This window comes from Salmo salar, chromosome ssa15 (genome assembly GCF_905237065.1).
Source record: "Salmo salar chromosome ssa15, Ssal_v3.1, whole genome shotgun sequence".
Lineage (NCBI taxonomy): Eukaryota > Metazoa > Chordata > Actinopteri > Salmoniformes > Salmonidae > Salmo > Salmo salar.
The window spans coordinates 39,549,635-39,562,036 of NC_059456.1; the positions used below are offsets into that span (position 1 = coordinate 39,549,635).

The 12,402-nt window shown below is 40.7% G+C and overlaps 2 protein-coding genes across 2 annotated transcripts in view; one reads left to right on the forward strand and one right to left on the reverse strand.

Annotated features, from left to right (window-relative positions):
- Positions 1–313: 313 nt before the first annotated feature.
- LOC106571405 (sterile alpha motif domain-containing protein 12) lies at positions 314–5,078 on the reverse strand. Its single transcript, XM_014144455.2, has 4 exons — positions 4,961–5,078; positions 2,751–2,897; positions 2,034–2,171; positions 314–1,245 (listed from the first exon to the last, which is right to left on the reverse strand). The coding sequence occupies exons 2-4, from the start codon at positions 2,869–2,871 to the stop codon at positions 1,229–1,231; spliced, it is 276 nt and encodes a 91-aa protein (XP_013999930.1). The 5' UTR covers positions 2,872–2,897; positions 4,961–5,078; the 3' UTR covers positions 314–1,228.
- Positions 5,079–7,625: 2,547 nt separating this feature from the next.
- LOC106571406 (scavenger receptor class A member 5) overlaps positions 7,626–12,402 on the forward strand; it is an 87,739-nt gene continuing 82,962 nt past the window's right edge. The window contains exons 1-2 of the mRNA XM_014144456.2: positions 7,626–7,960; positions 10,628–10,746. Coding sequence (XP_013999931.2) covers positions 10,635–10,746 — 112 coding nt within the window. The 5' untranslated portion in view covers positions 7,626–7,960; positions 10,628–10,634. The remainder of the gene's footprint in view (positions 7,961–10,627; positions 10,747–12,402) is intronic.

Below are 12,402 nucleotides of genomic sequence, written 5' to 3' on the forward strand. Positions count from 1 at the left end.
TCTAGGCTGGATAGCAAATGGATGTCTAAACATAGCGTTTCCTGTTTACGAAAACATTACACTATAATACAGGTATAGTGGTTTGGAGTTGAACTGCATTGTATGCTTTGCTAAGGTACTGTTTGAGCTTCAGATTTGACAGTCCTGCAGTTTTTCATGTGCATGTAGTGTCTAATGAAACGTGCAGAACCTTAGGGATGCACTAAAATACTTCAAACTGGAGCAAACAAACGTTATCATTATACAATGGACAGGACATTTAAGTCTGGGGGGAATTTCTCTGAGGAAGGAGGATTTGAAACATAAAAAGATGTAGCATTTGCAAACGTAGCACTTTTATTTGCTCCACTTAATATGCAAAACTGTTATATCTGAGCAATTTAAGCAAGCACATGATTACACAATGAACTGTTTATATGAATATGTTCCAGGAGCAAATAAAATAGGATATCTCTGCATAGAGTACATTCCTAGCTGGGCAGTCATACTGGAGGGATTCTATACGTAGTTGTGTTCCATTTAAAGATTTGCTAGACATTGCATTGTATTTGACAGACAGAAAAACTCTGCTGACGTCTTACAAACATGAGGTGTGGAGCAACAAAAGCTAAACAAAGACGAGTTTCAGTCAGAGGACACAACATTCCTACTCCTACATAAAACTATATAAGCAAATACATAAAACTTTAAAGCCATTTTGTCTCTGCCAGAAACTTCCCATTAAATGATCCCTATTATGTTCCCTGTGTAGGGACTAATAGGTTTGAGCAGCATTTGGGTTGTTATCTAAATTATGGCCATGTGTCCCTGCATTAAACTCAGGACTAATTTACTTACTCTCCATTCTAATTCACACAGGGTCTCCTGAGAGTAATATAACAGGCCATTAGCTAGCCAAATCACTGCTGAGTATGGGATTGCAACATTTAGTCCAGATGAGGGATGCACTGTATCCCCTGTTCAAGTGGGGAATGATGTTCTCCCTCTGCAATAGCTGCCACATAGTGTATTGAGTATTGTGAAAAATAAGACCACAAGAGCAGCGCAGAGTGAGGGGCAAGGGCTTGATTCACAGACGTGTCAGTAAAACTACAACCATGCCAAAAACAATCTGGCCGCCTTCTTCAGGTCAATGATTACTGAAAGCAAATGTGTTTTTTTCTTCTCTAGTCCTCCACACCGTAGATGGACTAAATAATGATATCTCAGACCTCTTCTTCTGTTATAGTCATGAAGAGAAACACTCTAGAGAACGAGAGATAAAAATACGTTTGGTTAAAAACACATTTGAAATATGCAAGCATGCGTACCACATTGAACAAAGCCCATTGTGAACTTATTTTATCTATATTTTGAACGTGAATTTATTTAATCTATAGCTATCTTGTATCCATGCCAAAGAAAGCCCATTGAATGATTTGATTTTCAGTTCAGTTGAATAGTACTGTTCATCTGAGGCTTTCACCTCTCTCTTCTTATTTGATGCCAATCTATTCTTGGCAGGTGTCTCTAAGCTAGTCCTCTTGCTGAAATACATGTCTGTCAATCATGTTGGCTGATAATGCAACCTCATATGAGTCACTTTGGGTATATAGGCTACACTCTTCCAAAAGGGTTCCTAAAGGGTTCTTCAGCTGTCCCCATAGGATAACCTTTTTTGGTTCCACGGAGAACCCTTTTTGGTTTCATGTAGAACCTTTTTGGGTTCCATGTAGAATCCTCTGTGGAAAGGGTCCTACATGGAACTTTAAAGGGTTTTACCTGGAACCAAAAATGGTTATTCAAAGGGTTCTCCTATGGGTACAGCCAAATAAACATTTTAGGTCCTAGATAACACCCTTTTTCTAAGAGTGTACAAGTGAACTCCTGAAGCCATCTAAGAGGACACAATAGATGTCTGTCCCTTTCTGATGCAGTTTTAGACAATAAAGTAAAGTTAGGTCTTCACCAGAGAAGAAGTCGTTGATATAGGCTACAACTGAGTTCCTGATAAAGTTTAAAAGGAGACGGTAGAATGGATGTTTGTTCCTCACCAGAGAAGATGTCGTTAAGGTTCTCAAGTTCCTCCTGGACCCTGAGGAGAAGAATGTCCAGTAGGATCTCCTGAAGATGCTCCACCTCCACCCCCATCCTCTCCAACTGGTGTTCACCCATCCTCAGCAGAGCTCGGCCTGGGGAGGGACAGAGCAAGAAGGCAAGAGAGGTGGTGAGGGGAGGCTACTAGAGAAGGAAGCAAAATGATGCCAGTCAAATAAGGCTGGGAGCATGGATTTCAAATTGAATGGATTCATATTACATGATGAACTTGAATTATGTGTCACATTCCATTCCTAAATTTACTTGAATTCAAATGCATTTAGCCCACAGTGGGCAAAACTTCTGTCCCAGGATCTAAGCCTTAGGACACAAGGTTTTATTACTCATACATGCATGTTTTTGACAAGGATTTACTGATGCAACATTACAACAGTACTGACACTGTGAATGAGCTGTGTGGTTTGTAGAGGGTTAACAGTAACTGGGAAGATTAATGTTCCATGTCATTATGTGGGGTCCAGAACTCTCTGCAGGCATCCGTTACTTATACAGTACAGGGCTGGAGTAGGCCTGGGATAAAATATCACATATATTCACTTTTTTTAAATAATAATAGCAGTCTATTAATGATGACTGATGTATATGAATATACTGTAGGTTGTTTTGTACTAAGGCAAGATTTGGTAAGTAGAAGAGCTACTGAAGATAGCTACCAGATATGTCATGCTTGAAGATGGCTAGTTGGAAGACACTCTTTTGGTAGGGGTACTGCTCCTTGACCCAGTCAAACACATCCACCACGGTCCAGAGGGAGACCCTTTTGGGAAGGCTCATTCTGGAGTTATTATCTGGGCTGCACTCTATATGTCAGGGAAGGAGAAAGTCATAAGTATCTAGTATAAATCTACTTATATACATTTCTCAAAAAGTGGCAATGACAATTTGAAGTTCATTAATTGTTCATTATTTCCAATATCTTAGGAAAAAAGCAGAATACTGCAGTTGTTAATGTTATGAAATGGTTGCTCTTGTATGTCAACTTCATTATAGTACTATTTCCTCAGCCATATCCCTGGGGTTAGACCAGTAACTTTTATAGAGCTGCATCAATGTTTATTTGGCCTTTACATGCTGTGGGGCACTGTCTTGCTTTTGCCATGTTGGAAATATAGGAATGTTTTACTGATTTAATGAAGAGACTAATCTATGATGTTGGCAGGAACGAGCTCCCATATGAGTAATTACTGGACAGCCAGACGAGACAGTGAGAAACCTTTCATTAGGAGGACAGGAAAAGCAGGAAACCTCTCTGCTTGTATATTAGTAAATATTCCACTTGTCTTTTCCTACTAGTGCTGTCTTTGCTGATAACTTAATTACTACAACTGATATGTCGTTGTCTCACCTAGCTATCTTGAGATGAATGTACTAAATGCAAGTTGCTCTGGATGAGAGCATCTGCTAAATGACTAAAATGTAAATGTCCGTTTTTCCTGCCTATGCAAAGAAAGCTGTTAACACTGTATGAAATGTTGCAGTAGGATCTGTTCCCAAGAGCTAGGGGCTGTGGGATTAGACTTTGACATCTGTACACAAACCACACCACAACATCATGTATGAAACATAATCTCATCAGAGAAACACCTTTATCAGTCTTGCTGCTTTCCAGAAGAATTGCATCACCATCTTCCTGATCAAACCCACATGAAACCACATACTCTGACCCAGTGCATTTCTGACTGGTGTGTGTAATTCAATGTTTTGTGTGATTCAAAGATGAAGTTGAGAGTATTCAATTCCTTACAATACATCCTGGATTAATCACATGACACTGGAGAGACAGGATCTAAGCGGTGAAAAAGACATCCTGTGCATATTGACATTACTCCCTACCCCAAATCTCCCCTTGGGCAGAGAGTTCCCTTCTGTTTGTTTTCACAAACTCTTGGAGACCACGGACTGGACGGAGTATGAGGCAACAAGGTTTAGAGTAAATGTCACTGAGGTTTAAGACTCAGACCTAATCAAATATTACATCAAAATTTTAGAGTAAAGCGCTGCGGGTCTAGAATGTTCTAGGAAAAAGGTTCAACAAACATTGTATGGTGCGTGGAATAAAGATAGAATGAGAGAGCAAGATAAAAGGGAAGGAAAATGAGAGAGGAAGTTGATAAATCTCTCTGAGAGGTCATCATAGTCAAGTGCATAGGTGCACCTTGCTCAGCTAATAAATCAAACTTGCCGAGTAATTTAACATGCCTTCAACAGCTGTTGTTTGCAGGCCTACTCATGTTTTGCTGGACCTTGGTAAACAATTATATATCTTATAGTGAGAAACATGGGCCCAACGTGACAAATACACCATCTTGTGGTGATATACAATAGCACAGAACATACTAACTTCCCATATTCTAGTACACATGGTCATTTCAATGACATTATACTGTATAACATTTCAAATTCTACACAGGTATACATTGAATTAATGATAACTTTATTCCAGGTATGGTTGTAATTTTGATTTCTATTTTGCTGCACACCAAACTGTATGCTAGTCAGTACAGTAATAGTAGCCTATGCCATTCACAGGAAGTGTACTGCACTGAGGGCAAACGGTTAATAAAGACAGACAAAGGGACAGAAAACTGTTGAAACTAATCGGTAGCCTATTCTATTGTAACTGTATTTACTAGTACTACTATTATAAACTCTACTGTAAATGCTACCACGTCGCATTTGTAAGTAAGCCTAGCGCAGGTAAGGCGAACTTTTGTAGTCCTTGTTATTTCCTGCCTTCGTATTATTTATTCACTTATATGCGCTAGACTTGACATTCATGATAGTAAAAGTAACGTTAATAGTTATTGTAGTGTTTAATCAAGTACAGTTAATCGTCTTATCGGCAGTCATATCAGCCTCTTACCTGTCCCATTGTACACAACCCTTCCTGTCTCTGAGTCAGCCAAGCCCGCGAACTGCCGTGGCTGTGGGCTGGTGCTGGTTCGGTGCACAGCTCTAGGGCTCCCTCATGTGGAAGGAACTCTTCCTAAAAGGTTATCTTGGACCACAGCCATTATCATCCAAATAAAATCATATTTCATGCAGAGGCAATAAAATTATTTCATGACGAACATGCTTCATTTAGGCTATGTATCTACTCGGCCTACAGAGTCATGTTTACAGCACAAGCCTAAAGACATTAACATTAGGCTATTTTATCACTTTTGAGGGCTTTCAAAAATAATAGTTCATTATTTTTCCTCAAAGTATAGACCTATCCAGTTGCTATTTTAACATGTAAATCTTGCTGGGGCAAATTTTTTTTTTTTTTTTAATGCATGCCAACAAAGCCATTACACTACACAACACAACACTAAACAATACATTCATTGCACTATAACGGTGACAAACGGTGCCCGCACACTGTTAGGGCCTACATAAAGCTGTCCCAACAGCAGAGTCCCAACAGCAGTCCCAACACTTGCTACACCTGGCTATCAGCAGAGCCTTGTCTGGCAGCAAAACAGTTCATTCAGCCTCATTTACTGCATTTAAAAAAACCATAGCTGATATGGCTGATTTGCCAAAACAAATGTTTCTACTGACAATTGAGATGTACAAACTATGGCATAATCGGACGACGAGCGGGTAAGAGGCAATCCGTAATTTAGATTAAGACATTAATGAGCGAGCTAGGACGGACATAGTCAATATAACTATTTGTTCAGCACTTTTGAAATGTACAGCAACAGAATTCAGAACTTGGGCCGTTCTTACAGTGTTCTCCCTGTACACCAAGTCAGAACCATAGGATAAATAAAGGGGGCATATAAGCAGATAATGAAAGCTCTTACAATATTCGATGATTACATTTCTATAAAACAGGCTATAGGCTACATGTGCACCACCAAGTCAGAACTGTAGGCAATAAAATAAAATCACGGCCGGTTGTGATACAGCCTGGAATTGAACCAGGGTCTGTAGTGACACCTCTAGCACTGAGATGCAGTGCCTTAGACCGCTGCGCCACTCAAGAGTGGAAAGGGGACCAAATTATCTATGTAATATCTCGCTGGCATATTTCATCATTTATGCAGCAGCATAAAATACATTTTTGGACTCACCTTTTTGTGCTGTGCTCACTTCAACAGGAAGGTGGCCGGTGGTCCTTTGTGGGCAAATTCTGTCATCAAACTTTGTCATCAAAGTCTGGCAATCTCTGGATTTATGGTACTTTCAAAACAACTGGGAACTTGGAAAAAAACAAGGTTGAATCATGATGACGTCAGTGATCTTCAGGTCGGAGCTCTAGAAAGAGGCCCGAGTTCCCGACTTGCAATTCCGAGTTGTCTTGAACTCACTGAAATCAGATTTCCCAGTTCTGAGTTTCCAGTTGTTTTGAGGCCGGCAGAAGTCATGCTGGATTGACACCATGAACAATGTTGAATGTTTATCCTTTTAAGGTTGGACAAGAGACCCTTAAACCCAGACTTGGGACCACACACACACTCCACTGAATAGCAGGCTAGTGATTGCTTTGCAATGCTTGCAGTTAGCCACTGATTCCTTCCAAACCACTCATTGTTGAATTTGCGATTTCCAACATGTTGTGTAATCTTTATGTCCAATGGCCGATGAGCACCGATACGTTTTATCTATCATTTCTCTTAATTATTTCTCTTCATATGACAAGGATTAAAAAGGATTTGCCAGTAGATTGTCAACTTGATTCATGATGATGACTGCTAGCTTGCTAGCTAAGATTTCGAAAGTATGATGTTGGCATGATCAGTCCAATCAAAGCTGCTGTAGATATAATGTGATTTGATGTCATTTTTATCTGTGGCCAATGACCTTGAGGCTTCTTGAATGGGCACTTCTAATGTAACTCTATGGCAGCACCCAAAGGGCTTGAATTTTCTATCTCTACCCTTAGATTTGGCGGTGACGTAGTGTCCCCATGAGTGACAGAACACTGAGCCAATCACAGCGCAACTGGAGAACATTACCAACACTTACGCTCCATATTTTCCGCTGGCTGCACCACCACCACCACAGAAAGGACTGATAGGTTGAAACACCTGCATTTTGAAGCACCCTTACTCAAGAAAGCAAAAAAGAGACCAAGTTTGTATGCAACTTTTTTTTAAACATTGTTTGCAAACTGATAAACTAAATATCATATAGTAACCAAAAAAGTGTTAAACAAATCTAAATGTATTTTATATTTGAGATTCTTCAAATTAGCCACCCTTTGCCTTGATGACAGCTTTGCACACTCTTTTTTTTGCTAGAAAGGTGGAGCTCGAAATGACGGTCGCCACTGGACCTATCTATTATATATGTAGTTTATGAGGAATTAGTATAGGAGGGTAGTTTGGAGCTTGCAAGAAAGGCATATCACTGTTCGTGTGCACGTGACATTACAACTTTAAACTCGTTTTTGTATAAGATCTGTAGAGATGGAATGCACCTTTTCTGTAATGTGCCATGCTTAAATGCTCAGAGGAGGGCGTATTTGTTCAAAAATCTGTACAAAAGTTTTACCACGGTACATAATTTATACTGGACGCTGCCCTGCCCCAGGCGCATAAGTACAGCAACTAGATACTATATATAGAATGAGGTAAGAATGCATCTAGTCAGAGTTGTCCAGGCAGGGGTATAGCCACATCGTAGTCTCCATGCCTACACTACACTTTTTAAAAGGGATTAATTCACCCGAGCATCACAGACTGGCTGGTGCACGGATCTCCACGCTGCGCTTATCTAGCTACTGAGAGAGCAAGACTTCAGTTAACTGTTTTATGTTGAAAGGAAACGTTTATTGAGATGCCATTGGGAAAACATGCACACTTTTTAAATTGAAATTAGAGATGAGACATTTGCATCTGTTATACTTTTTAGTCACAACTTTGACAAGGTGAGTGACAAACTTTTCCAAATGTTGCGTCAATTTGTGTAGTCTAGTTTTGTTACCTGTTATATGTGTTCATTTGAAGACATCAACAAAGTGAACCTGAAATGCATTTATCCCCGAAAACCTTTTTACATTCACTTGATTATGTCCATAGATAAATCATGTTCAGTATTTTTGCATCATGACCTTGAAATTCCACTAAAAAACGAGACAATTCTGTTTAAAGAAATTTGAATTCCCACAAATAGAAATTAGATGCCCCCAAATAATGTAGCAATAATATAATTCAGATGTAATTATGGAGACCTGTAGCGTCTCCATAATGACATCTGAATTATATTATGGCCATATTATTTTACACCTGTGCTCTGGTATCCAATTTAACCACAAACAAACGAGTCTGTTCCTTGTTGACTTAATGCCAAGAAAATGCATATCCGAAAGTTTTTTGTTTTATATTTGTCCACTCATGGGTGAAGTGTCCGCGCGTTTAATTAACTGGGAAATGGGTTAATTCCACACGGACGGATGGATACGGGATGTCTCTCTATAAACGTTCCCGCTCATGTGAGACCTCTGAGACCACACCGCTGAGCTCTGCTGACATCGTGCACTCACTCCACAGAGATGCCACTCAGCTGTGAGGTACGCGCTGGGCCGCTGGACATTTTAATTGTTTTCTCTCCTTTAGATTTGGTCACCATCCATGTGTGCACGTTCTCAATGTGTCTAGTCTATGTCTATTCAGACCTCCCTGGTTGGCAGAGAGAAGGCAAACATTACTATGGCATAGTCACAAATCACAGTGTGGGCTTTTTTGTCACAATGAAGGATGGAGGGCTTTGTCCTCTCCCTTTGCCTAGAGACTTTATTTTTCATGATACAGAAAGAAGTTCCTCATGGAGATTGGACATGCTCATGTGTTTGTTCCTGTATCTGAGGAGACATCACATGGCTCACTCATTGCCAGGTAGGGCAATACCATGGAAGACTTTTACTGTAGCTTCCAATTCCAAAGGAAATATGTCTGGAGCCTACCACTGCCGTGCCTCCATGGAAAAACACAGTGGTGTGTGAGAGATGGCAGGATGGCTTCCTGGGCGTTCTAAGGGATGTACTTTCTAAGAAGTTTGCATTGGGTGACAATGATCAGTGGTGGTGATCACATACAGGTTTCCTAGCAGCCTTGATCGGTAATAGCTGTGTCTGCCTGGAAATGTCAACTGACACTCCCGCTGCTTAATGAAAAAGTCCAGATTGAGCTCCTTTTAATGACTTTGTTCAACAGTCCCACATCCGTCTCTGTATTTCACATTCTATTCTCTATTGCACGGTTAATATTGACCTATTCCCAACTGATCTCCAAACTACACTGTTTTCTCAGCCATAGCATGCTGTAAAGGTACATGCACCTTAATCCCACATTTAGGAGATTATTAGGGTATTTTATAAGGGTCTAATTTCTTGCCTGCTGCTACTGGTTCATATTGTAAGGGGAGGGGTCCATAGGTCTGCCTGAGCTGTGGCCCAGGAATGTGGGGGAGCATCACTCTCTCTCTCACACAGCTGTTCAGCTAGGAATGTTTACTGTCAGCCATTTTATCTCTTTCTCACTCATAGACCACAGTCAGATTTATGGCACTAGATGGCAGCACAGGAGGCTTGGATCCTCTATATTCTTGTCATGGATTAATATAATTCAATCCATTCCACTTGCATTATGTTAGAGGCTCTGCTGTTTGCTTTAAAGAGAAAAGTTACGAATTTGGTTTTGTATTCCATGCTGAGAAGATAATAAGGTAATAGATCGGTAAGAATACTTGTGGAGCTTTGCCCTCTTGAATAATGTGTAGTAGTCAGAGAGACAGGGATACAGTGCTCGACCTATGACCCTACCTCCACACTTCAACTTCAAATGAATAATGAATGTTTCAACACTGACAGGCAGCCACATTAGTGGTCTGGTGATGATTTAAAACTTAGGGTTTGAAATTGACACTCAGTCATGCATCATAAGAAACAGATCAGATAGACTCAATATTATAAAAAAAGACTGGGGAGAAACAGAGCTTGATAGAATGGGGGGGGGGGGGGCTTTGCATTACATTTTGGGCTGTAATTATATGTGCCATGGATGACTATAACAAATTGACAAATACTTACATGCATATACAGAACTCATATTGTTGTCTTTGTAAGAATATGTCAAAGATAAATACACAACGCAGAGACAAGTGTACGAGAATAGAACTAACGATCAATGGAAATAGTTTTTTTTCTGTAATAGGGAATTATTGATCAATATGTCTTCTGGAATATGTCTTCTGAAATAGGATACTTGTTATTTGGTCATGGGCTAGTTTTATTGCAAGGAATTCGAATTGGTCAACCACAGGCTAGGGCTGGGTTATAAAACTACATGCTGTTCCCTTTGTTCTGTGGAGAGAGATTCACTGGAGAGAACCACAGGAGAGAATCACTGTGAGAGCATCACCAAGGACAGGGGAGAATGACCATCTAACCATCATATGATTTGTCCTCTTTGAATAAACCTATTTTCCTCCCCCTGATTTGCTTTGGAGTTTGTGTTATTGAAGAATAACATACATTGCTAACATCTTACATATTGCTTTGGTTACATGAAAATAATCTGTTTTGTCCTCCCTACAGTTCCTGAATGGAGAATAAGGCCATGTACCTGAGTACATACGAAGAGAGGGAGAACGGATCCTTCTATGAGGAGGGCTACGATGGCAGAAACCTATCAAAGCTTAACCTGTGTGAAGATGGTAAAGAAGCCATTTCCCTTCTTGTCCTGTATAAATCCTTGCCCCTTGGCGTTTCACACGTTTGCCCAGAGGCTTATAATCACCCTCACACATTCACACACACAGCATACTATCAGCACATAGTGCTTTTTCACCACTCGCTGGGTAAGGGAAATCTGCAGACCCTAGAAGTCAGATTTCCCTTTTCCTTATATTTGCAGTTACAAGCATACCTCTAAAAAGGCCATGACCAAATCGGGTCAAATCGTTTTTGAATTCTGCCATTGATGTAAGAACTCATTTTGTGCCTCCATATGTGATGTGCTCATATTTCAGCTCATGGAGTGATGCAAGCAGAGTCTCTTTGACCCTACTTGGTCATGGCCTTTTTAGAGGATATGCTTGTAACTGCAAAGGTAAATATAGGAAATCTGACTCATGGGGTCTGCCGAGTTCTCTCACTCAGCGAGCGGTCAATAAACACTAAGTGCTGATAGTATGTTGTGTGAATGTGTGAGGATCTTGGGCTTGGTCAGGTGCAGTTGAACAAATCAACTGTACAGTGTTCACAACAGTGAATTGGTACAAATTCAGTTGGCCTCTACTTGTCCAACTCAACTAATCTGTCCCTAAGCTGCCAAGCATAGTCACTGTAAACATTCAAGTATCCTGTTGCCATCACACAACCTATAAAAAAAAAAGCCAGGCTGAACATGCTGCCACATAATGGCACATTAACTTGTGTTATTTCGTGTTGTGTCCAATGTATTACAGCGTCTATGTCTTAATGTTGCAGGAATTTCTAAAAGTAGAAGTTCTGTTCTGCTCCATCTCCTCTATAAATATTCATTCTCTCATTGCCTGATGTCAGCTTGTGTTTAGACTTTATTGACCCCTACGAATGTCTAAGATAAGTAAATATTGTAATGTATATTTGCTATATCAGGGTGAATGGTAATGGTAGATATATGATATACATGATTTCCACCTGGTTACCTCTACCCCGGTCAACAGCCCGGCACCCCCCACAGCAACTCGTCCAAGCCTCCCCCATTTCTCCTTCACCCAAATCCAGATAGCTGATGTTCTGAAAGAGCTGCAAAATCTGGACCCCTACAAATCAGCCAGGCTAGACAATCTGGACCCTCTCTTTCTAAAATTATCTGCCGACATTGTTGCAACCCCTATTACTAGGCTGTTCAACCTCTCTTTCGTATCGTCTGAGATTCCCAAAGATTGGAAAGCAGCCGCGGTCTCCCCCCTCTTCAAAGGGGGAGACAGTCTAGACCCAAACTGCTGGGTAACCTATATCGATCCTACCCTGCCTTTCTAAGGTCTTCGAAAGCCAAGTTAACAAACAGATCACCGACCATTTCGAATCCCACCGTACCTTCTCCGCTATTCAATCTGGTTTCCGAGCTGGTCATGGGTGCACCTCAGTCACGCTCAAGGTCCTAAATGATATCATAACCACCATCGATAAGAGACAATACTGTGCAGCCGTATTCAACGACCTGGCCAAGGCTTTCGACTCTGTCAATCACCACATTCTTATCGGCAGACTCAACAGCCTTGGTTTCTCAAATGATTGCCTCGCCTGATTCACCAACTACTTCTATGATAGAGTTCAGTGTGTCAAATCGGAGGGCCTGTTGTCCGGACCTCTGGCAGTCTCTA